Genomic DNA, 25,939 nt, shown 5'->3' with positions numbered 1-25,939 from the left:
TTAGACAATGCAAAAACACTTTTCTTCTCTGTTAAAGAGAGCGTTCGAGCCCAAGGAAACGTAAAAGGCAGCAGCAACACCAGGGTCTACTGTTACTTAGGTGTGTGGAAAGAGTTCTGGACCTACTTCAGCGTTTATAAACTCAGGTTGGATTAGAGTATTTTAGCTTTAGAGGCACTAATCTTTTTGAAAATGTAATAAAATTTTATCAATGCTCTCCTCCATAAATGTACATACATAATTTTGCATATAATTTCGGGGCATTCAGAAGCCCAAAAACTTATCCATGAATTCCGCCAGATTAGGAACCCCTTGACTAGATGCTCTAAGGTCTTCTAAGCTCTATGATTGGTTTCACTAATTTTTAACAGTAAAAAAAGAAAGCAAGGAAAGGAGTAAACCATTTTGAGTTATGTTTATGTCGCTTGCATTATGGTTTTCATTCTAGAACCAACTAGATTCTAAAAGAATCCTGGTTGGAGCAAAACCCACAAGTTTATTCTCTAAAATGTGACAGATACTCAACTGTACTCCAATAAAAATTAATAAAAAAAATAAAATGTGACAATCTGGCAAAAGATGCTGACCGTAGTAATTATCCTGTTATCGTGATACATTAAAATTAATTTCAAATGAGAACTAATTCTTCTCAAACGGCAGTTGAGACTTTGCTGGGGTAATGAGGCAGGGCACCAGGGGGATTTCAGAAGCAACAAAATACATAAAGCACATGATTTTGAAACACAGTTTCAGAAAAAAGTTTTTGTGTTTTTTTTCCTTTCGGATAAGAGACTATGACTTCCCATTAAAATAAAGATATGTAAAAAGTCACACATTTAAAGACAAAATATGAGACTTCAAGAAATGTCCTGCTTACTGATTTAAAAAAATTTTCTCTTTATTTATTTTTGGCTGTGTTGGGTCTTAGTTGCTGCGCGTGGGCTTTCTCTGGTTGCAGCGAGCGGGGGCTACTCTTTTTTTTTTTTTTTTTTTTGCGGTACGCGGGCCTCTCACCACTGTGGCCTCTCCCGCTGTGGAGCACAGGCTCCGGACGCGCAGGCCCAGCGGCCATGGCTCACGGGCCCAGCCGCTTCCCTGCACCGGCAGGCAGACCCTCAACCACTACGCCACCAGGGAAGCCTGGGGGCTACTTTTCATTGCGGTGCGTGGGCTTCTCATTGCTGTGGCTTCTCTTCTTGTGGAGCACGGGATCTAGGCGCACGGGCTTCAGTAGTTATGGCGCACGGGCTTAGTTGCTCCGCGGCATGTGGGATCTTCCCGGACCAGGGCTCGAACCCGTGTCTCCTGTATTGGCAGGCGGATTCTTAACCACTGCGCCAGGGAAGCTCCTGCTTACTCATTCTTTGTACCGTGCCCAGGGGACAACCACTCCAGCAATTCACATTCCTGACTTTAGTGGTACTCTGGTGGAAGAACCACCAGAAGAACTAACAAGCAGTAAATAGGAAAATAAATAGTAAAACAACTTGTGTGTTTTGGTAACATAATGAGATAACTAGCCCAAAGGGAAGGAATTACAGGCATACTTCGTTTTTTGCACTTCGCTTTATTGTTCTTTACAGATATTGCTTTTTTTTTTTTTTTTTAAACAAATCGAGGTTTGTGGCAAGCCTGCATGGAGCAAGTCTGTCAGCACCATTTTTCCAACAGCGTTTGATTCCTTCGTCTCTCTGTGTCACATTTTGGTAATTCTCGCAGTATTTCAAACTTGTTCATTATTATTCTATCTTGTGCAGTAATCAGGGATCTTTGCTATTACTACTAGGACTTGCCGAAGCCTCAAATGATGGTTAGCACTTTTTAGCAATAAAGTGTTTTTAAATTAAGGAATATGCATTTTTAAGACATAATGGTATTGCACACTTAATAGACTCCAGTATAATACAAACCTAAGTTTTATATACACTGGGAAAACAAAGAACTCGTGTGACACGTCATTGCGGTGGTCTGGGACCCAGCCCGCACTCTCTCTCATGGGTGCCTCTATTGTCAAACAGTTAGACTGGTTTTCAAGAGGCTGAGAATGAGCTGGACTTCAGCATTTCAGTGCCTGAGGAGTCCTTACACATGGAGCCGCCAAAGCACACAGAAGACAGGGCTTCCCTTGTGCTGCAGTGACAACCAAAGCAACCAAAATGAAATCATTTCTACGGTATCCAAACCAGCATCAATTAAAACTAAACCTGAGTAAAACACGGACTGACGATTCAGAACACCGGTAAACAAATGTCCTCAGAGACAAGAGGGTCTAAGAGCTATAGGATGTGTTACAATCCATATGGGGGTTGAAAGGTCGACACCAACCTATGTGTCAACCTCCTATGCGTCATATCCACCCGCTAGGGCGTTCACGAGACTATTTTTACGCTCCAAGATTTACTCTATTGTTAAGTCTGTGCGAAGCTGTCCTAACACATCTCTGAATCTCCGTATCTCGTGAAAATCTCAAACCCAATTAGGGCTTTGCTTTTATTCACGTTTGACTCTGCACCTAACCTGGGGGAGGTGGTGAAACGGAAATAAATGCGATTTCTTTCTGGAACCTGACCAAGGATGACTATATACCGTTCGTCCTCAAGTAATGTCTTTACTCCCCTCGAGTAAAGGGTCCTCCTCCCTCCCCAGGATGTGCCACAACGTTGGCCGATTTGCCCCCAGAGTTCAACAAGCCATAACCGAGCTGCAAGGAAAGGTGTGCAGGACGAGATTATCGGGCCCGCGCGGGAACGAGGGAATCGGACTCCTCTGATAACGACGAACCCTAAATGCCACCCCTCCTTGCCCCGTTAGAGAATGTGAGCGAGAAAAGTTCATTCCTCGGCTTCCTGCACAACAAGGAGACCTAACTCCTGTCCCGCTATCACAGCCCGCTACAGACAGGGGTCCACATTGACCAACTGCGCGGCAACACCAAGCCTCCTCTACGCCTCCCGCCCAAGCCGGAGGCTCCCCCGCCCCTTCCGTAGACGTCCCGGAAATGAGGGGCTTCCGCAGAGGATGTCCCGCCCACTCGCCTCAGAAGCGCCTAGCTCAAGGCTCCCTAGAATATGCCTGCTAGTCCCCAGGTTTTTTTTTTTTCCTCCTTGAAATGAGAATCTCGTCATGGGGCGTCCTTCCTTATTCCCTTCTTGGAAATTCCGCGTGATCTTCTAGCCCTGAAATCCCTCCCACGGATGCAGTCGCCTAAAAGGCAGCCCCGCGGTCTTGACGTAAACGAACGCCGACGCAGGAAGGACCCCTTCCTCCCCCTTGCATCCGCTTTCGTCACTACCGGTCTGCGCTGAGCCTGCCTCAAGGAGGAGGCGCGTTCGCTGCTGAATGGAGCTGGTAGCTGGATGCTACGAGCAGGTCCTTTTTGGGTTTGCTGTACACTTGGAGCCCAAGGCGAGCGGCGACCATAAGGTGAGAGCCCGCGCGGGGAGGGGCCGTCGCGGGTGGGGCGGGCGCCGTCGGGTCTGGTTCCCACACGGCCGAGGTAAACAGTGCAGCAAGGGAGCGTACCGTCTGATTTCTTAGGGATTCGGTGACGAAGCTCAGGAGACTTAAAATACACGTTAGCCTTTTAAAACACGGAGAAGGCATTTCATACTACGAGAAGATGTATGTCTTTCGTAGTAAACATTCCGAAGGAAGTTTACTTCGAAGGAAGCTGGCATTTCTGCAAACGGGCCAGTGGGCCGTAGATTATGAATCCAAGTTGACAGCACGTGAGGTGTTCAGGATTTAATGAAAGAACAGTTCGCTCTTTCACTGAATTTATGTTCCGGTATTTTACAAAATATTTGAGCTAAATCCGGAAAAACCCCTCACAGATAAAGTGACACCAGTTCATTATTGGGCCCTTACGGTGAGGCCAGTACTTGCAGTGAAGGTGCAGAGAAGCCACAGACATGAATCCTGCCCTGGAGATCTTCCCGACATAAGGAGGAGAGGATGAGGGAGGGAAACACGTGCAGAAAAATTACAACAAAATGTACGAATTTTACTGGGTGTGTGCGTTAAAAGGTTAAGTAAATTAGCAGTAGTCAAGCAGATAGGACATACCTAGGACTGGAAGCAAGATCCCTTAACTTTTAGTCTTGTGCTGTTTTTTTCCCCTAAGCAGTCCTAGGTATTTCCCAGAAACCTATTTCATTGAGTACTTGTTTATGAAGAAGTCAAAGTGTCAGTCTTGAATTAACTAGAAAATTGGAAGTGTATGACTTGACTGATTAGTTTTGTTTATTTTGTTTTCTACTCTGGTGGTTAATCTGCCTTTGGCTGAAAGGTACGTGTTTTCAATACTCAAAGATGATGCTACTGGGCTTCCCTGGTGGCGCAGTGGTTGAGAGTCCGCCTGCCGATGCAGGGGAAACGGGTTCGTGCCCTGGTCCGGGAGGATCCCACATGCCGCGGAGCGGCTGGGCCCGTGAGCCATGGCCGCTGAGCCTGCGCGTCCGGAGCCTGTGCTCCGCAACGGGAGAGGCCACAACAGTGAGAGGCTCGCGTACCGCAAAAAAAAAAAAAAAAAAAAAAAAGATGATGCTACTGATTGTGTTCTTTCTGTAATTATGTTGCGTTCCATGTTCCAGACACAGAGTAGTCCTCATAGCAGCCCTCTGAGGCAGATACAGTTATTCCCATTTTACAGATGAGGAACCAGAAGTTGAGATAGGTTAAGCGACTTGTTCAAGACCACAGAGCTAATAAGTGGCAGACCTCGGACTCAAATTCCCAGGTGTCTCTAATGCTTGAAGCGCTTAACCATTACCCAGTACTGCTTCTAAACCTAGTCAGGCAATATTCCAGATAACCAGCCTTCCTTCTGTAATATGCACAAGCAAAGGTTATTCTTTGATTTATGGCCATAGCAGCTCTTCAGGAATGTTGTACCTTTACTCAAAAGAGGCCCCCTGGGTCCCGATTGACGGAAGGACTATCCTGCTGTCGTTTTTAGGAATTAATTTGCAATAACACATCTTAAGTGTGTTCAAACAAGTCTGGTGATTTTTTTTTCTTTGTTGGTTTATTTGTTTTGCTAGTACCTCTTGATGCATCTCCCTTAATTTGTGGGGTATGTGTGTGTGTATTCAGCCATCCTCCTTCACACTCAACCAGTCACACTTACCCAATCCAGAAGTTCCATGGCAGCAAGCATAGAGTTCTCAAGACCTCATCATTGGTCATTCTCTAGGGCTTATGTTGGTATTAATGCAAATCCTGTTCGTTTTTCTTTATAGGCGTTGTTATATTGATACTTACCTCTGTGACATCATATTGTGTCTTGTCTGTCCTTCCCACAGGAATGGCGACTCCCTTAGGATAAGAACTTTTGTTTCTTTTGTTCACTGCTCTGTATCACCTGCCTAAAATGGTGCCAGGCACATAGTAGTCATTCAGTATTTGAGTGAATAAATTCAAATCAAGATTTGGACATTTGAGTGAATGAATGGTATGGAAGTGGCACATCTAAGTAAACATATTAAGGAGTTAAGGATTTGGATGGGACCTTAAAGTCCCTGTAGCCCAGTCTTCATAATGGTTTTGATACTCAGCGATGCCTTCCCATCTCCTGCTTTACCTTCCTTATTCAATTCTCAGATTGTTTGTGTGAATCTACCTTTCATTGCATAGTCTTTTCTCCATTTGTAGGATCCATTGAGAGTTTTCATAGATCGTGAAACCACTTATCTCTTTGTAGAGAACTATGATATGATCGTGGCATGGCACTGACTGTACGTATCACTCTTTAGCAGAAATGGACTCCTGTGGCCGACTTCACTCACCATGCCCACACTGCCTCCTTGTCAGCAGTGGCTGTCAGTAGCCGTTTTGTAGTCACTGGGAGCAAAGATGAAACCATTCACATTTATGACATGAAAAAGAAGATAGATCATGGGGCTCTAGTGCATCACAATGGTAAGAACACTGTATTCTTCAAGACAATAATGTTGAGGTATTATTACTTTACAGTTTGACTTCAGATGAACAATTCATTAAGTGTCTGATACGTAGTAGATTCTGTGCTAGGAAATATAGAAATGGAAAAAATGTGGTTCTTTGTCCTTAAGTTATTCACAGTCTGTATTGGGACAGAAGGGAGGCACTTAACTCAGTCTAGAGGGCAAGGAGGAGGAAGCGAGCTTTCATTGAAAACTTCCTGAAAATGACACCTGCATGATTTTATAAGAAAAGTATCAGTTGTTGGCTAGGTGAGACTTGCAGGGTGGAGAAAAGGACATTCCAGGCAGAGCAGGCAGTGTGACGAGCACAAGTGGTAGCATCATGTGAAGAGCCAATGTTATTGAGGGCCATCGGGTACCAGTGGTATGCCGGGAAGGTATAATTGTATCGTCAGTTCGCAGAAGAGAAAGCCTAGATGTAACATCAGAGATGTTACATGACTCGCCCAGAGTCACAGAACACTGGAACTGGAACTTGACCCTAGGTCTAGAGCCCGTTTTTTTTTTTTTTTTTTTTTTTTTAAATTTATTTATTTATTTATTTTATTTTTTGGCTGCGTCGGGTCTTAGTTGCAGCACACGGGATCTTTGTTGCGGCATGTGGGACCTTTCACTGTGGCGCGTGGGCTTCTGTCTAGTTGTTGTGCGCAGGCGCCAGGGTGCATGGGCTCTGTAGTTGTGGCCCGTGGGCTCTCTAGTTGTGGCTTGCCTGCTCAGTAGTTGCAGCATGTGACCTTAGTTGCCCTGTGGCACGTGGGATCTTAGTACCCCAACCAGGGATCAAACTTGCGTCCCCTGCACTGGAAGGCGGATTCTTAACCACAGGACCACCAGGGAAGTCCGTAGAGCCTGTATTTTTAACCACTGCTGTGTCTGGGGAGCTGTAAGGAGCTCGCTATTATGAGAGGATTGGAATGGAGGTGGGAGTGGCTGGAGAAGTAGTTGGGGCCAGATCTCGGGGGCCCTTGCATGGAGGAGGTTGGGGGTTGAATGAGAAGGAGACAGCAGCGCTGAGGAAAGTGCTCGTGGTTTGGATACCTCTCCTGGAGAGGTGCCAGGAACAAGTAAAGGACTGATGAGGGCCTGCCTGACTGAAGTTGGTGGCTGTGGATGGACTAGCATCTGTTTGCAGTAAGCTACAGACATTTCTGGAGAGAGAGGAAGGTTACTTGATGTGTGCAAGAGACGGATCGATTTACAAGGGAATTGAGGGTTTCGGAGAAAGAATAGGTTGTCAGCCTAGAGAAGATAGGGTGTCAAGGGTCTGCAGATCTCCAGAGTGAAAAAAAGCAGGTGGATTGTGAGTGGAAGAAGGGCTGGGACGATGTGAGGCTGTGGTCAGAGGGTAGAGTTAATGTGGAAAAGCTCTCGGTGGTAACAGTGTCCAGGCTGTAGGGGTGAGGGACGAAATACAGAGGAGGCGAAGGTTACTGGCGTCGAGGACGTCAGGGGGCTGATCCGCAAACCGCGGTTGTGTTTTCCACGCCAATGGTGCAGTTGACCGGGGTAATGGGAGGACCAAGGGACAGAAAGACTGAACAGGTAATTTTTTTCCCCAGTATTGAACATCATGTGCTGTTTTCATTGCATTTTCCTAGGGGACAGAGAAGGGGGGTTTTCACATGTGTTCCAGAAGGAAAAGGGAAAGGAAGAAAGAACTTAAGGTAGTAGAATCACTTAAATACGTACTTAGTTTGAGGAAACTCAGCCAAGCAAGTTAGTTTCCTGCGATGAAAGGCAAATAAAGACAGGTACCCTTTTTCTTACACTATCTTTCATATATTTCAGAAGTTCCACACCAAGCATTGGTTTCTAGCAGTCAATTTAGAGTGATCAGCGTCTTTCTTATATTAGATGGTCCTTAGCTACTTTGACAGGTGTCTCGCTTTTCAGCAGAAGCTCGGCTCTGAGTGATTTCAACGTGCGTTCCTTTTCCTCTCTGTCTCCTAATCCCAGTTCATACAAGGAAGCCTCCTCTCTCCCTTAGGCTTGGAGGAAATAAGTTAAACAAGTCTGGTGTGTCCAAACCCATCGGTACAGGTGTTCAACAAGAAGGGACTTAGAGTTAGGATAGGGGATGAATGAAATAGGGCTCCTGATTTCCTTCATTCCTGGTACAAATCCTGTTTTTCTAACAGTTGGTAATAGATAAGCTCTTTTCCAGGGAACAGATGGAGTCATGGAAAGAAGGAGCAGATGTGGGAAAGCAAAATTCCCAAATGAGAAGGAGGAGGGACGGAGGAAAACATGGGCAAGGTGGCTGCAGTCTCCCGCTTTGAGGGGAAGGGAGTCCATAAGCCCACATATTATTAGTGCTTTTGGGGGTGCAGAATTATTCCTCACAGATCTTTGGCTCTTTCAATATAAAGGGCAGTGTAAAGGATTGACCAGGAGGTGTGCAGATGGACAATAATGACCCAGGGGTTCACACTCTTATTCTGAGAAGGACAAAGTAGTAAATATTTAGGCCTTGCGGCTGTACAGTCTCTGTTATGACTACTCACTTCGGCCGTGCCAAAGCATCCGTAGACATTTTGTAACTGAGTGAGCGTGGCTGTATTCCGGTAAAACTGCATTTACAAAACCAGGCCACCAGCCAGATCTGGCCGGCAGGCAGTGGTTTGCTGACTCCTCAACTCTAGGGCAGTTAAGCTGGGTGACACAGAATTCAAAGGATAAGGAATCTTACTTGAGGACTGATTTGGGAGATTGAGTACTGGGTTCTTCCATCGCCTCACCTCGCTCCAGCCTTTTGATATCTGAGGAGCGCTGTAGGGGAAATTCGTGGGCGATCCAGGCTTCACTTTGAGTGGAAGGGAGTGCAGTGTTTTGTAAAGAAGTTGAAAAGATGTAGGAAGATTTGTTAAGCATGGAAGGAGAATACAGAAGTCATAATTAGAGAGTGTAATGTTTTATGAAATTGTAATAAATTCTTATGACAGTGAATAAGAACTGTGTAGAAGTCAAATCAGAAATAGCTCTGAAGGCATAATAACTGCACTATGGATGGTTGGGTAGCCAATTCACTGTTTGGAAAGTAGAAGTCATATGGCTGTACATCTTGGTTTGTTCCCTGGATTAGCTGGTTAGTTTTGTTTGACTTCTGCTCAAACTATCCTAGCCAGCCGTCTCTGAAATTTATAATTATGGGGATGTAAAGCAAGAAAGTGAACTGGTTAGTTCAAACCTGTATCTACAACTAGAGAAACTCTTTGCTGAAAATATTTACATAGGCTTGAGGCTGTATGATCTTAGATGAAAAACAAATTAATTTCTTCACCCGACACTTTAAGGCATATTTCAGTAATATTAATATACTGGATGTTTTCTTACTGCAGCAGAGCCTTCAAACCAGAAATGGAGTTTGCACTCAAAATGAATGTTAATTCTGCCTGTCTTGGTATTTCCACAGGCACAATAACTTGCCTGAAATTCCACGGCAACAGGCACTTAATCAGCGGGGCAGAGGACGGCCTCATTTGTGTCTGGGATGCAAAGAAATGGGAGTGCCTGAAGTCGATTAAAGCTCACAAGTGAGTCTAGACTTCCCCATCGGTGGTCTCTAGGTGCCAGTCAAGTTGGGGACTAACTGTCGGTTTCCTTTTAGAGGACATGTGACCTTCCTTTCCATTCACCCGTCTGGCAAGTTGGCCCTGTCTGTGGGTACAGATAAGACATTAAGGTAAGTCCTGAAGGCCCAAGAGCACCTTTACTAAGCTGTGGTCTTTGTTCTCCAAGTATAACCAGAACCCACCCCTGGGACATCTTTTACTATAGTAATTAGATTCTGTTTCTGTATTGTCTCACATTGTCAGCCATTTGATGATATTTTGACACAAGGGAGAGGTTGAAAGCTAGTGAACCTTTTCATAATGGAAAAAAAATGACAAGCTCTATATTCAGACATGCAAGTTACATTGCAGTCGTAAGCTGTGAAGTAGAGGGTGATCCTAAAAAGAAGAGTTTTAGGAGGTGAAACCTTTTGAAAATACAGTGGACTCAGCATACATAGGAAAGGGCTGTGGGAACAGAGCGAGTTTTAATCTTGCTTGATAATATTTCACGTGGTGCTGTAAGAAAGAAGGCAGTTCTTCTGAATAGCCAAGTGGTTAGTAAATTTTCATTTGAGTCTTCCTTAAACTTACCTTTATACCTGGTCAGAGTTGGTGATCATGCTGTAAATGAGCTTCCTGTTTTGCAGAACATGGAATCTTGTGGAAGGAAGATCGGCATTCATAAAAAACATAAAACAAAGTGAGTATTTTTGTTTGAAATGTATTTGAAAATTTGATGGGATGTGAATGTATATACACACACGTTCTTGTGAGCATGTACATATACATTTATTTTTGTGCATGGTGGTGGTTCCCTCTGAGAGCAAATGCTTTAGGTTAATTTCTTTTCCCACTTTAGATTGGGATTCTTGGCGTGGCTCTGCCACCTTCCAGCTGTATGACCTTAATGAGTCTTTGAACCAGTTCATTGTCTACAATTTAACTCACAAAATACGTGTTATAAGTTTGTTGTGAAGATTGAATGGGATAATGGATGTGAAAATGCAGTGTAAATATTTGCTATTTTTATTATGACCCTGATCAGTTTCTTTTTTTATTCATGAAATACAACAGCTTTGTGCTTTTAACTTACAGATGCTCACATAGTGGAATGGTCCCCAAGAGGAGAGAAATATGTAGTTGTCATACTGAACAAAATAGATGTCTATCAGCTTGACACTGCATCCGTCAGTGGCACCATCACAAACGAAAAGAGAGTATCTTCTGTTACGTTTCTTTCAGTAAGTGATGGGAAATCAGTGATGGGAGTTTAGTATGTGTGGTGCTGGTTGGAATTGTTGATGACATTCTGGATAGTATTCTGTTTTTCCTCTCCTAGGAATCTGTCCTTGCAGTGGCTGGAGATGAAGAGGTTGTAAGATTTTTTGACTGTGATTCACTAATGTGCCTCTCTGAATTTAAAGCTCATGAAAACAGGTATTTTTTTCACTAATCTCTGTGTGCATGTACGTGTAGAGTCTCTTACAAATGCAATAGCTTCATAAAGCAGGGTATATGTTTTTTATGAACGACCGTAGACATAGTCGGACATATCTACATATATATGATTTCTGGAACCTAAGAGGATAGTGGGAATGTTGTTGTCTTGGCCTGAGTGATACAAAAGTGGTGAAGTTGTCATCAGGACTAGTCACTTGCACAAGATATTTATTTTCCCAATAATTTCACTAGACTTGAGGCCTGAAATCCTCAATCCATACTTGAACAGGGAAAAACAATTAAACAATCTTGAGCTCTGCCCCTGGCCACTCTTGTCCTTTTACTTTATTCTCCTTGTCCACTTCTAGCGCCTTTCTACACTATTTGTTTTTCCTGCAGGAGAGATAAATGACATATTGGTGTCTGTCTTGTGCCAGTTTGTTATTTCTTCCTCACTGTATCTCTGGGGGTAAATGTGAGTCTCAGAGTAAACGGTTAAGTAACTGGACCAAGATTACCCCCCTGTTAGGTGTTGGAGCTGGGAGTCAACCCAGTTCTGTCTGCCTCTGCCTCTGCTGTTTCCACTGTAATTTTGAAAAAGTCGATTATGGATGGTTATACTTTAATGTGTTTTATTTGCATGTTCTTTTATGTTTCAGACAACTCTTAGTTTTTATTTTCTAAATAATAGTTCAGCTTTAAGAAATCTCTCTTTGTAAATACTCAGAATACTGCAATCATTAGACAGGCCCTAGTTTTCCCCTGTATTGGGAAATGAACATATTCTTCAAGGCCGTATAGCACTTGTGAAATTTGGCCATTCATTCATTTAACAAGTATTCACTGAGCATCCATAATGAAATACTGCAACAAGAGCTTGCACACTCCTGGCTCTTATCTTGTAGTGGGGCAACAGAGAGATGATAAACAAGCAGGTAATTGTAACAGGAAGGAAATGGGTATTATGATTTGGGAATAACACCGGTAACTTATTTAGATAGGCTGATCAGGGAAGGGGGAATGAGACCTTAGGGATAAAGGAGCTATTTCTAAAAAGAGGAGAGAACTGTAGGCACAGTGGCCCTGAGGGAGGAAAGAACTTGGTGTATTTTAGGAACAGCTAAGAAGACCCATGGGACTGGGTCAGAGTGAACCAAATGGTGCATGGCCTTGCAAGTCACGGGGAGGAGTTTGAATTTCATACTAAGTGCCTTTGTAGATATTGGTTCATCTGTGTCCCACCACTTCCTCCCTCTCCCGTGTTATTTTAAAGCAGATCCAAGCTTTGTAGAATTTTAAGACTGGGAGTAACATGGTTTGATTTTTTAAAAAATTGTTAGGGGGTAAAAATGGAAGCAGCGAGGCTGATGAGTTTACTCTGTAGTCCAGAAGGAAAATGATAGTAGCTTAGACTATGGGTGGCGGCACTGCGGACAAGGAAAACGGATGCAGAGGAGGAGGCCTCGGGTCGTCTCTGTTGTCTTTTCTCTCGGTACTGACCTTGTAGTTTCCTGAGGTCAGGGGCTTTAAGTATCTTTATTTCCTTTATGATAATCTGATTATTTATAGTTATCTGTCACCATCTTCTCAACTTTTTCTTAAGGTATCATTGACAGTCAATTTTATCTTGGAATATAGACCCTGAAAATGACTCACCAACTCATTGGAGCGTGAAGCGTGTTAAATTTTAGGCACCATTCATTGAGAAGTTTGGAAATACTTGAAGCATTGAAAAGTCAAGAGACTGTGCATAGAAGCTTTCTAGCAGTATCATACTATCTGGAAGAAAGGGTCTTTTATGGTGTTACTGTTTCTATCCTAGGGTAAAAGACATGTTCAGTTTTGAAACTCCAGAGCATCATATTATTGTTACAGCGTCGAGTGATGGTTTCATCAAAATGTGGAAGCTCAAAGAGGACAAGGTCAGTGTCTCAGCACAATGTAACTACACTGAATGCGAGTCTTACTGTCAATAGTATTTTGAGTTAAGTGAGGTGGAATTTCTTTTAAGGGTCATAAGGCATAGATCTTTAAACTTTTAAAATCTCTTCCAGGCATGATTGACATTCATGCTTTTAAAGTTAGGGTTCCGCAGCACTCAGGAGCTGGTATTGGCGAGTCTGAGCTGGCAGGATTCCAGAACTCCTGCTCTTTAAATCAGAGAAGCACTACTTTCTTCTCTTTTGTATATTGATGTTCTCTGTAAGATTTTGTTAAATAAAAATAGTGCCATTACTAAGGGAAAAAATGGGGGAATTTTTGATCAGTTGTAGAACTAACAATAGTTTTGAAACAGATAATTGGAAATTTAAATTCCCTTTGTAGTCTCCCTCTTACAGATTCTTGGTTTATTATTCTTCATTCTCGTATAAACACATTCTGTGAATGTGGTTTGTTGAGCACCTACTTTGTGCATAGTTCTTTGTTAAACCCAGAAATGACCACGATAAAATGGTTGCTTTCCTTAGTGGAGCACTTCTTAGAAATTGGCACTTGTGAAGGATTTAGTCAAACCAATCATGAATCAAGATAATAAATTTCTTCTAGGCAGTATATTTTATACTCAAAATACAGTGTAAGTTTTAAATTAAGGTAACTTGTTTATGAAAAAATGAAAGTAATTATTTAAAATACCTCTATGTTATCACGAATTTCCTTTCCTGTTTTAGGGGGTTTCCCCGTCTTTGCTGTGTGAAGTAAACACTAATGCCAGGCTGACATGTCTTGGAGTGTGGCTGGACAGAGTGACAGACACAAAAGAAAGCCTGCTTCCAGCTGTAGAACCACCTCCTGGTAAATGAAATTGATCGTTTACAGAAACTAAATAATCTGCTCTCTCTTTGAATCTTTAAAGTGGAGGAGATCCAGATGACTTTATTGTCGGCTTGTGTTTATTTCAAAGGGAAAAACAGTCTTTAAATGCACTGTCTCTTGTATTTTAGTAAGTAAACAAGAACAGTCCAAAAGGAATAAAAAGAAATCTGGCTGTGAAGTCCAGGAGGAAGAAAGGCAGCTAAAACCTGACACGAAGAAATGCGGTTTAACTGGTGACAGTAATAAGCCAACAAAAGGAAGCAGCCTGGTGTCAACCAAGAAGAGGAAAACAGCAGAAATGTTAGAAAAAAAGAAGAGCAAAAAGAAGAAAATAGGAATGATGCAGTGAATCCCAGATTTCTCCTAAGAGAAAAACTTTTTCAAATGTACTTTTTTTTTTTTTTTTTTCTGAGTAAAAGCTAGGAATTTCTTTTGAAGAAAATGTACAGCTTAAAAATCACTTTCAGGAATTTGTTTTTTTAAACAGTGGTAAAACTTTTTGATAGGCAATATTTTATTAATTATATATCATGGCAATATATAGTACGTTAATGTGTAATATATAATTTTTACTGTTGTGTAAGGCAAATAAAGATCTTTCTCAAAATATTATAGCTTAAAATAATACAAAATCTTGAACACATTTCTTTACCAGAAGTAGATAAAGGAATTGTTTTTCAGATTTTTCTCCTAAGTGTACATGAAACTATGCATTATGGTAGAGTTAAGGGTGTAGGACAGCTTACTTCAAATAATAGCTCAACCAAGGGCTAGGACTATAGGTAAGTAATTCTCTGTGGTTCAATTTTTTTAAGTCTAAAAGGCAGGGGGAGGATCATGGTGGGCTTAACTAAGGTTTGAAGCTTGCATCTGCATAGGGAGAAATGAATCCCTAAATCATCCCAGCTGGTTAAGGCAAGTCCTGTCACTTTTTTTTAAATGATAAAATTTATTTATTTAGGCCACGTTGGATCTTCGTTGCGCGAAGGCTCCCTCTAGTTGCGGCGAGCGGGGGCTAATCTTCGTTGTGGTGCACGGGCCTTTCACTGCGGTGGCCTCCCTTGTTGCTGAGCACGGGCTCTAGGCGCGCGGGCTTCAATAGTTGTGGCACGCAGGCTCAGCAGTTGTGGCTCGCGGGCTCTAGAGCACAGGCTTAGTAGTTGTGGCGCACGGGCCCAGTTGGTCCGCGGCATATGGGATCCTCCCGGACCAGGACTTGAACCCGTGTCCCCTGCACTAGCAGGCGGATTCCCAACCACTGCGCCACCAGGGAAGCCCCTGTCATTGTTTTTTCAGGAGAGTCTTCCATTAAGTTGTTGAGGGTCTGGCCTAAGTGGAATTGCTCAGAGTTCTTAGTCATTATCAGCTTCAGCTGGTTAGAATCAGCTGTGGTAAACACAGACTTCACTTTTGATATCTGAAAAGTAGGAGTTGCTGTAAGTGGAAGGTCTTCTTTCAGAGTATGTATGCTGCCAACAAAAAATTGTCACTCACCATCTGCCTCTACAAGGGTTAGGTCCCTGGCCACTGCACTCACTGACCTTCCACACACCCCGAAAGGAGTTCTGGCTGGAGATCAGCAATGAGGCACCCCGTGCTCTGGGAAAAACTGGCAGAACAGGCCTTCAGAGAGTTAGATATTTTCAGGGGAAGGTTTTATGAGCCCGATTTCTTGCATCTTCTCACATCTAGAAAAGCACTAAAATCATTAACAGAGATACCTGCTCCTTGTGACTAGCACCAACCTTCTGTCAAAATGTGTGCTTGAGGGCACCCAACCCCCTTTACCAAAAGCACATATACTGACTCATCCCCCAGCCACCACCTCTTCGGAGCAGTTCCTCAGAGCTACCTGAGAGGCTGTCTCCGGGGCTATGGTCCTCATTTAGCCCCCAATAAAACTTAGCTCACAACTGTCTCCTTGTGCATTTTTTTTTTTTCAGTTGCCAATGCACTGCAATTTGCTTTTTCACTCAAGATTGTATATATAAGATCTATTCTTATTGATACTTGTAGGGGATGAAAGAGAGATGCCAAACGTGACACCCACCCACATTTTGTTGTTACAGCAACTGAGTGAATGGTGGTGCAGGAAACGCAGGGAAGAGAAGCAGATATGGAGTGGGAGTGGAGATAACGTGTGGCCACGGGGGCATCGCAGAGGTACTTGCAAATGTAACTCACCCACTGTCCCCCCGCCTCCCTTTTTTTTTTTTTTTCTTTTTTTTTGCGGTACGTGGGCCTCTCACTGTTGTGGCCTCTCCCGTTGCGGAGCACAGGCTCCGGACGCGCAGGCTCAGCGGCCATGGCTCACGGGCCCAGCCGCTCCGCGGCATGTGGGATCTTCCCGGACGGGGGCACGAACCTGTGTCGCCTGCATTGGCAGGCGGACTCTCAACCACTGCGCCACCAGGGAAGCCCCCCAACTGTCCCGTTTTAAGATGCTTTTCAAGTAGCCTCACTCTCTGAAACAGAGGGAAGTGAGCCACACTGTCTAGCCTGTCTAGTGGCCACCCTATCTTCTGCAGATAGAAAGTAGTCCCTTCCCATGGTGGCAAATAACGTGATCGGGCTAGAGTGACAGTCCTCTCCGATGGCCTGCATCTGGCTGACACCTGGTGATAGGGCCTCTGCTGATGCAGTCCTTCAAAATCCAGCCTCGGATGCCCTTCCCCCCCATCGGTGGCAGCCCCCACCCTCACCGCAGACCTGGCCCAGCTCGCAAAGGCCTCTTGCAAAACTAGACTCCAACCCTGGGCTTCCGGCTTTAGGCCAGGCTGGCTTGGATCTGGGACGGGTGCTGGACGGCCGGCACCGCGCCCAGCTCCCTGGATACACGGAGCGCTCGGCGACTCCCTGACCCGGGGACAAAGAGCGCGCGCCGGCCTATCCGGCGCAAGCCCCGCCTCATGTCCCGCCCCCGGGACGCAGGGAGCGCAGCATCCCCTGTCTCAAGCCCCGCCCCCTGACGGAGAGAAAGCGCCGCGACCTTTCCGGCAGGACTGCGACTCGCCGCTCGTAGACGTGCGCACCCTCGTCGGCGAGTGCAGACCTTCGGGAAGGAGGTTCGTGTACTTTGGAATTATTACTAGTATTTTACACCTGTTTTGACTTTTAGAAATGAGTTGAGAGGCTTTGCTGCCGCCTGCTCTTCGTCCTTGGGATCCAGGAGGCGGCTTTAGGCTGCGTGGTGGGTGCTTGTGTAGTCCCTCGTTTCCTGCTTTCCTTAAAGTGGGTTGTGAATCCTGCGGAGACCCTGAGCTCCTGAGGCAGATGCTTACCGAGGTAGCGTCGAGGTCATTAGTGTCCTGGAGATGTTATTGGGCCATCTCCTTAAAAATCTCGGTGACCCAATGTTACGTCGAATTAATGACGGTGGTACAATTCCAAGCCCCCCGCCCCGTAAAGACAATAATTTAAACAGAAGAGGTTATGTATTTTCAAGCTTAGCCTCGTTGGATACCAGATGCATTTCTTTAAGAAATTAGGAGTTTCACCCTGCTTTGCCAAGGGTGTCGTGTTCTACGTAATTATGACTTGAGCTTTGTATATTTCATCCTTCCTCCTGGCCCCCATCTAACAATAACTATGAGTGATGCAAAGTTAAATAACCGTCTGAAAGTTTTACAGATGCTGAGTATTGAAATCAATTCTTTGGGCAGGGGTGAAAAGCAGCACCCTTTCCCCCCAGAAAGGGCAACTAAAATACTTGAATTAAGGGCACAGGAGGTGTGCTTACTCTCCAGTTTAGTTATAGTTTTGTTATAGGTGATGAGATTAGCTCATTAACTGTACAGAGCTGGTCAATGAAGTGTCCTGTGGGCCTATGTTATATTAGAATTTAGGTTATTACTAGAACGGTTGGTATCTGTTCAGCAGTTACTTTGTGCAAAGCCCCTTTACATATTATCCCATTTAATGCCCATAGTAGCCCTAGGAAATTTGTACCACTGCTATCCTCAGCGTAGGTACAGTGAAGGAAACTGAGGCTTAGAGACGTTGGGTGGCTTGCCCATTCTTCTTAGCTCCCAAGGGCTGGATCTGGAACTTGGACCCGCTGCTTCCTGGCTGCTAGCAAGCTGTGCTGTTAACTACCTCTGATCCAGCCCCTCCTCCGCAGGTGCAGGCCTGGTGTGATCTTCCATTTGGACGGAGTGAAAGAGAACAATGCAGAAGGACTCTGGCCCACTGTAAGTGCCCAGTGAAATGGGGGGAGAATAGTCAGGAGCTTTTCAAAACCAGTTTCTTTCATCATCTGAAAAGGGCGCTCAGCCAAGACTGCTGGACCACTTGGGCTATGGGAGGATGGACGTGTAGGCCAGGGACTTGTGTTCGAGTCCCAGCTCTGCCACTGACTCTAGGCAAGTCATCTAACCTCTCTGGGGTTTATTTGCATTTATACAGTGATAGGATTGTTCTGGAATGATGACCTTTTTGATCCCATTCTATGGTTCCATGCTGTTTTGTTTGTTTTTTGTGTTTTAAACACGGTTGGCACCGATTTCTTACTCCTCCGTTTTCAGAGTGCCTTTACATTGGCTCGGCTTTGGCTATGCAGCACTGGTCGCTTCCGGCGGGATCATTGGCTATGCAAGAGCAGGTATGGTTCGTAGTTATTTAACCTCTTAAAATCTCGTTCCCGGTGAAGAGTGAGTCCCCAGGGTCCTCAAACTGCAGTCTTATTGGGAGTCAGGTTTGCTTTAGGCCCTCTCACTGGAGTGCAGGCTTATTATCAGCCCTGTAGCTGCACTTGCCTTGCGGTTATCTGGCCGAGCTACACCAGGCTTCTTGTCCAGTCACTTGTTTTTGACTCTTTAGATAAAGATAGCAGTTAGGGATGGTAGTAGATTGTTATTATCGTCACCTGCCATACATCAGCCTTGACCCCAGAGGGCCATCTCTGCTCTTCAAGTAGAAGGAAACCTCTAGTCTTCGCAGAAGCAGTTTTGAAGTCTCCGTGTTAAATCAGGCACAGGTGTGTCAGTGAACCTGCCTGTTTCCACCCCACTCCTTGCCTGCATCCCGCCCGCCATCACACACACCAGAATTCTTGCTCCCCGGATCATTTTTTAACTCACTGACCCTCTTTCCCTTTCCTTTGGGGATGAGCCCAAGGTCCTGCCCATGGAGAGTTCCAGTCCTTGCAGGGTTAATCAGGCCTGGCTCGGAGCCCTTCCTTTCTCCCTGGAAGTGTCCTGCCTGTTAGAGGAGAGAGGACCCGTGTGGTATGACCCTGACCTCTCTGGTAAAATAGCAAACTCCCCCAAACATTTTCCTGGTTGAGAATGCCTTGGTCCTGAACCGCATTGAGAGACGTTCTCTTTGCTGTTTTCCTCTGTAGGGGAGGGCGGTCTGGTGGATTCTGTCAGTGAGATGAGTGTCTGCCATTGCAATGCAGCTGTGTGTTTGCTTCCCTCCAGGCAGTGTCCCGTCCCTGGTTGCCGGGCTCCTCTTCGGTGGATTAGCGGGCCTCGGTGCCTATCAGCTGTCTCAGGATCCAAGGAACATTTGGGTTTTCTTAGGTATGTCAGTTTCAGTGTCTCCCTGATGCATCCCTGGGTTGGTGAGGTGTGACAGGTTCTTCACATTACGACAGTTTTACTGCTTCTGCCAAGTCCTAGGGAAGTTTTGACATGTGGGCGGGTGGGGGGCGTCTTGTGCTGGTTTCTACTTGTCTTTTATGTACAGAATATGGAAAGGTTTTCATACCTCATGAATGTAGATTTACCCAGTGAAATAAGCGTTAAACTTGTGTAAGGCAGGCATGTGTCTCTTAACCATTGTGATTGCCCACTGAAGACCGTCTGCTTGAGCATCACTAAAGGACCATGTGTCTGGGTTAGGTTTGCATCGGTATTGCATTTTTTCCATTTGAAAATCATTTGTTAGCCCTTTAGATGTAAACTAAGTGTGTAAGATGTAGGCCCTGCCTTCAGGGAGGCTTTACCTTCACCGGGGGCATAAAACGTGACTGGAGCTGCTGCCGTGTCCTGTGAGCAGCGCAGACGGTGAGGGGTGCGGGAAGGGGAAGATAACTTATCAGGGTGGCTTTGGTGCATTTTTCCTGAGCTCCACCCTGTGTCAGACACCCTGCTGGGTGTGTGGGCCCCTCGCTGTCCCCACAAACCCACAGGATGAGAAAACACGCAGTTCTGGCCCTCACAGGGAGCAGGCGTGTCACAGTGGTTTGTCCGAGTCGGCCTGGGCTGGGAAGGAGGAAGCGCCCAGCTCTCGGCTCTGCTCGGCGGCTCTCTCGCAGCCCCAGAGTTACTCTCAGGCCCCTTTGTCCCCTTTCTGACACCCCAGCGAACAACCTCACCATCTACTTGAAGAAAAAACAGCAGCCGTCACGTGGAGGCTCCTTCATGCCATCGGCCCCTAAGCCTTCCCCTGTCCTGGTTCTCGTCTCCAAGGCTGGTCCCTCCACCAGGCTTTGGGTCTCAACTGCTTCACCTTCTCCGGAGCTTTACACCATCAGTGACGCCAGCTCTTCCCCGTATCCTGCCTCTCAGGTGGATCCCACACACTGATGCTCCGGTGTGCTCACCTCTCACCCATTTAAAAAAAAAAAAAAGCACCTCTCGTGACCCCACTGCTTTCTTCAGTTGCTTCCCTTCTGCTTCCTCTTCAGGAACTTCTCTTTAAAAAAACCCATTACACTCACATCTTCACTTCCTCACCTCACGTGCTCCACCCACTTCGGCCTCCACTTCTGTCCCGTTAGTCCACGGGGATAGCTCTCCCTGAGGCTGCCAGGAACCTGGATGTTTCAGAATTCAGCGTACACTTTTTAGTCCTCATTTTATTTGGCCTTTTAGCTGTTCTCAGCACAGTACACCAATCCCTTTTCTGTTCTCTTGTTTTTCCTTTTTATTTTCTGATTCCCTTTTGTCTGTTTTGTCGACCTGTCTTCCATTTCAGCCAAGGTTCTTAACACCTGGCTCTTTTAATCTTCCTTATACTCTCTCACTTGGCAATATGGTTGAAGCCCAGGTCTTAAATGACCACTGATACACAAATGACTCACAAATTTCTCTCTCCTCCAAGCTTTACTCTCGTATATCCAGTCGCCTGCTTGAAAGCGTTCAGCTGTGTCATGGCATCTGCCCAAACCTGGCTTCCTGTCCTCACACACGCTTGGTCTCCTGCTGTCCTCCCTCCATTTGGGTCTCCATTGCTCCCCTCCATCTCTGTCTGATTCATCAGCAAGTCCTGTCAACGCTACCTGCAACTCGTATCCCAGGCTGCCCCCTTCTCTACCTCTACGGCCACCATCCACGCTCCAGTTAGCCCCCCTCTTGCCTGCATTCCCGAGGAAGTTTCTCAGTTGGTACCCTACCTCCTCTCTGTTTTCCCTGAAGCTTGTTCCCTATGGTACAGCCACAGTTATATTTGCAGAACGCAGCTCTTTGTATGTATCCCTCTGCGTAATATCTTTTAATGGCTTTTCATTGCTCTCTGGAAGAAGACCACAGTCCGTCCCGTGGCCCTCGAGGCTCTGTAGGCCGTGGCCCTCTTCCTCACTCAATCTCGGTTTCTGTGCCACACCACGGCTAGCAGCCCCCGCTCACCGCAGGGCCCTGCGTATATTACGCCCTCTGCCTGGAACCTGCTTTCCTCCCCTTGAGCTCGTTAATTGCGACTCTTCACATCGCGGCTCAATCTTCACTTTCTCAGCAAGTCCTTCTCCCTCAATGGGCTGGATCCCCTGTTCATCACGTTATCTGTATTGCGTTAATTGCGCCTGTAGCACGGATTATACTTCTAAGTTTTTACTTGTGTGATTCTTTCAAGTTAGTCCTATCAAACTCAAAACGCCGTTAGGGCAGAGATCTTGTTGATGACAGTTGTGTTCCCGGCACCTGGTGCAGTGCATGGCAGGTGGTAGGTATTTGAATAGATGTCGAGTGGGAAGAGCCTGAGAGCACACAGGGTAAATAACATCGGCATAGGAAAAATGTAGTTTTCTCCTACAGCAATTTAGGAGAAAACTAAGAAATTTATGGCTGAAGAGTGGTAGGAGGTGAGGCTGGAAAGGCAGGCTGGGCTCAGACACTGAGAGCCTTTGATTCCAGTGTTTGTACTTGGTCCCATTGACCGTGGGTGGCTGTGGAGCTCCCCAACTCGGGGGAGGAGGAGGTATGAGATGAGGTCTGGGCCCTTGAAAGATGGGTGGGAGTTTGGCCGCATTTTCATCCTCCAACGTACAAGATGTAGTGATCTTTGACTCTTTTTATCTTTCCATCAGTTACATCTGGAACCTTGGCTGGCATTATGGGAATGAGATTCTACCACTCTGGAAAATTTATGCCTGCAGGCTTAATTGCAGGTGCCAGGTACCCTCTGCTCTATTGCTAGTTCTAGTTTAATGCCCAAAACACTTTAGACATTCAAAATTTTACTTGTTTCAGTATATCTGATGCTGAGCATCGACTGAAGTGATTTAAATTCATACACAAATAGGAAAGGCTGCAAAAACAGCAGATTTAATGTCAAAATGAAATAAGTACATTCGTTCACTTTGGAAATGGTTTTGCTTTCACATTTGCTCTCTGGTCCATCCTGGCCCCTTTCTGCAGTGGAGGAAGCTTCAGTGCAAAGCCATGACTGCAGCCGTTTGTGTGACTTTCAGCATGGGGTCCATGTTTCTTAGTTGTAAGGTGTTCTTTATTATTGAAAATTTTGCTGAAAGGGAATTCTGATTGAATCCTATTTAACGTCAATCGTAATTAACTTTAATTATAAAATCCAAACCAGATTATTCTTAAAAATGTAGTCTTTAAGCATAATAAAGATACCCCCCAAAGTAGAATTTTTTTAAATCTGCTTTGGAAAAAGATTACTTACCCAACTTTGATCATAGTTATGATGCTGTCGAGAATAATGATTTATAATCAGCATAGACCAAGGTCAAGAGCTGTAAACTGGGAGGCTGGAGACCTACCACTGATGACCTGTATGACTGGGGAGGCCTTGGTCTCTCCAGCCTTGTTTTCTCATCTTTGAATTACTGGCTGTTAGATTAGGAACTTCAGCTCACGTGTATGATTTCAGAGCCCCGGTGCAGGACTGCCTTTCACGAGTTCTTCCTTTGGCACCTCCAGGGGTGGGAGCTCATCCCTGCTTTGCTCTGCCTTGGCACCTCCTCACCATGTAGTTGTGAGGGGCCTGCTGAGTCCCAGTCCCTCAAAAAATAGTCAAGTGCCTGTGCTGTTCTTTATCTGATTTTTTTTTTTTTATGTGTTTCCTTTGAACAGTTTGCTGATGGTCGCCAAACTTGGAATTAGTGCATTGGGTAAACCCCATCAGTAGTAGTCATGGCCCAGCTTGGACTCATGAAGAATTTTAAAATTTTCACTATTTTTAGCATATTAAGATAAATAAGTACAGCATTTTCACATATTCTGACATTTTACTTAAAACAAAAACAAACCAAAGAAACCCAACTCTGCAGAGAAAAAAGTCAGTTATTATCATTACAACCCTAAAGAGGTGGGTAGAGTGTAACACAAGAGCTTCTTCCTATAGTAGAAGCGTACAGTTTGATTCTTGTATGTTGGTGTTATCTGTTCTTTCTGAATCTATAGGTGAAATCTCCAGGGATAAAATGTAAGGTGTCGCCATTGGGGCCCCTGAAACCCTGTACCCTACTCAGAGGAACAGTGTGAAAAAGATCTGTTAATGAGATTTAGGATACCTGTTCTTTTGCTTATCTTAGAGCACAGACCTGCTATGAAATTATGTTAAGTGAAATCAATGAAATAAAGTTTACTGTAAATAATATTTTCTTCGGTGTCTTTGTTGCCAGAGCTGTCTAGAACATAGAATGAGATGTGAATAGCAAGAAGATAAAAGAGCATGAAGGTGTTTTTGTTAACATTTTATTTAGGAATTACCCATCTTGAATAATTTAAAGACCAAAGAAGGAAAGTTATTTATTATTTGATTATGCATTGCATTGAGCCTTGGATTTCTAAGATTAGTAGGACTGTGTAACCCAAAAAAGAGAAAAAAAAGAAAAAAATGAAATTGTTGTTAACCAGCACTGAGTTAACTCATTCTGGTACCCCTTACTTTAGTTTCCTCCTCTTTAAAGAAAAGGGAGATTTGCTTCTTAGCTCAATCCTAACTGGTATTGATTGGATTTAGAATATGTAATTCAGGCATATACAATTTTGTGGACTGGCTTAAGCTCCTTGAAAGGAGTCCTAGTTTTCTCATCTTTGTTGTGTATGCCATGGTTTGACGTGTCTGCCAGGGTCCTTTTTTTTTAAATTTATTTTATTGAGGTCTAGTTGATTTACAGTGTGTTAATTTCTGCTGTACAGCAAAGTGATTCAGTTGTACATATGTGTATACATTCTTTTTCATTTTCTTTTCCATTATGGTTTATACAGGATACTGAATATAGTTCCCTGTGCTCTACAGTAGGACCTTGTTGTTTATCCATTCTATATATAATAGTATGCATCTGCTAATCCCAAACTCCCAATCCATCCGTCTCCCACCTGCCCTCCCACTTGGCAACCACAAGTCTGTTATCTGTGTCTGTGAGTCTATTTCATAGATAAGTTCATTTGTGTCGTATTTTAGATTCCACATAGAAGTGATATCATATTTGTCTTTCTCTTTCTGACTTACTTCATTTAGTATGACAGTCTCTAGGTCCATCCATGTTGCTGCAAATGGCATTCTTTCATTCTTTTTTATGGCTGAGTAATATTCCATTGTATATATGTACTACATGTTCTTTATCCATTTATCTGTTGATGGACAGTTAGATTGTTTCTATGTCTTGGCTATTGTAAATAGTGCTGCAGTGAACATTGGGGTGCATGTATCTTTTTGAATTTCAGTTTTCTCCAGATATATGCCCAGGGGTGGGATTGTAGGATCCTATGGCAACTCTATTTTTAGTTTTTTGAGGAACCTCCATACTGTTTTTCACAGTGGCTGCACCAATTTACATTCCCACAACAGTGGAGGAGAGTTCCCTTTTCTCCACACCCTCTCCAGCATTTGTTGTTTGTAGACTTTTTAATCATGGCCATTCTGAGTGGTGTGAGGTGATACCTCATTATAGTTTCGATTTGTAGTTCTTTAATAATTAGCGATGTTGAGCACCCTTTTCATGTGCCTATTGGCCATCTGTATGTCTTCTTTGGAGAAATGTCTATTTAGGTTTTCTGCACATTTTTCGATTGGGTTGTTTGTTTTTTATTATTGAGTTGTATGAGCTGTTTGTATATTTTGGAAATGAACAGGGCCCCTTCTTAAAGCATAATGCCCATAGCTCTACACAGATGGGGTGTGACCAGGATACTGGATTCTAGACCACACATTTCTGTTAGTACAGCCAGAATCAAAATAAGATTTTTGGACAGCCCCATCACAGCAGTGACTCATTAAGCTTTTGGTCCACTGACACCCCAGTTCTTTTTCTCACATGCTGCTGTTATTAATAACTACTCATAGATAAGAAAGGGTTGATGCTTGATGTCACATACTTGCAGGTATTTTGATTAAATAAAAAATTGTTCCACAGTTCCTGGCATAGTAATTGCCTTTTATCATATAGTTATACCAAATTCATAGTTTAAATAATACAGACAAATCATTTTCCAAACAGTTCATTGGTATCTGGTATGATTTCATGCCCTGGTGAATCAGATTATTGTGATCTTCTCAAACGTTAATCCTGTACAGTCTAAAGGAAAATGGACCAAAGAAAATCAAGTAAGCAGAACATTTTCTTTGTCCTTTTTATATTTTAAAAGTTGATTTTTATGGAAGTGTGTTTGGGAGGAAAGAAACAGCTGGTTGTAGTTAGTGTTACAAAGGTCAGGACCACCCACAGGTAGGCTGGGTTTCTTTTGAGCAGAGAGGAGATGCCTGTGTATTGTTTGTGTTCACAGAGCTTCATCTCCATGCTTGTTTCCCTGAGCCCTGCTTCTGTGTGAGGGTCAGCTAGACGTGAACATCAGTTATGACTAGTTTTTTCCCAAACATTTGAATCATATATGAATTGTAAGCACAGAGGCACAGAAAAAGATTGTTCTAAAAGATAGTCATTCTGTTCATCAGAAAAAACACATTTTGGATTCTGATCTAGCCCTTCAGTGATCGTCATGATAAATAGCTACTTCAAATATTATGGTTAAATGTATT

The 25,939-nt window shown here is 44.2% G+C and overlaps 2 protein-coding genes across 2 annotated transcripts; both read left to right on the top strand.

Annotated features, from left to right (window-relative positions):
- Positions 1-3,339: 3,339 nt before the first annotated feature.
- On the top strand, positions 3,340-14,371 carry PAK1IP1 (PAK1 interacting protein 1; the record flags this gene model as incomplete). The annotated part of the gene is made up of 10 exons (XM_079713385.1): positions 3,340-3,423; positions 5,757-5,919; positions 9,376-9,496; positions 9,571-9,645; positions 10,165-10,217; positions 10,613-10,758; positions 10,857-10,954; positions 12,780-12,879; positions 13,627-13,750; positions 13,900-14,371. The coding sequence occupies 10 exons, from the start codon at positions 3,340-3,342 to the stop codon at positions 14,118-14,120; spliced, it is 1,185 nt and encodes a 394-aa protein (XP_079569511.1). The 3' UTR covers positions 14,121-14,371.
- Positions 14,372-16,789: 2,418 nt separating this feature from the next.
- Positions 16,790-23,552, top strand: LOC307059425 (transmembrane protein 14C). The gene is made up of 6 exons (XM_079713384.1): positions 16,790-16,836; positions 17,892-17,961; positions 18,295-18,371; positions 19,192-19,293; positions 22,020-22,107; positions 23,029-23,552. The coding sequence occupies exons 2-6, from the start codon at positions 17,939-17,941 to the stop codon at positions 23,081-23,083; spliced, it is 345 nt and encodes a 114-aa protein (XP_079569510.1). The 5' UTR covers positions 16,790-16,836; positions 17,892-17,938; the 3' UTR covers positions 23,084-23,552.
- Positions 23,553-25,939: the final 2,387 nt, after the last annotated feature.

Source organism: Hyperoodon ampullatus, assembly GCF_949752795.1.
Source record: "Hyperoodon ampullatus genome assembly, chromosome: 10".
Taxonomy (NCBI): domain Eukaryota; kingdom Metazoa; phylum Chordata; class Mammalia; order Artiodactyla; family Ziphiidae; genus Hyperoodon; species Hyperoodon ampullatus.
The sequence above is the reverse complement of the archived record's forward strand: the minus strand, read 5'-3'. Positions and strand labels throughout refer to the sequence as shown.

Bases quoted from the DNA above. Each gene is read 5' to 3' on its own strand.
- LOC307059425 (XM_079713384.1), top strand. From the start codon at position 17,939: ATGCAGAAGGACTCTGGCCCACT. The intron at 17,962-18,294 runs GTAAGTGCCCAG...CTCCGTTTTCAG, and splicing joins CAGAAGGACTCTGGCCCACT to AGTGCCTTTACATTGGCTCG. The intron at 22,108-23,028 runs GTACCCTCTGCT...TCCTTTGAACAG, and splicing joins GGCTTAATTGCAGGTGCCAG to TTTGCTGATGGTCGCCAAAC.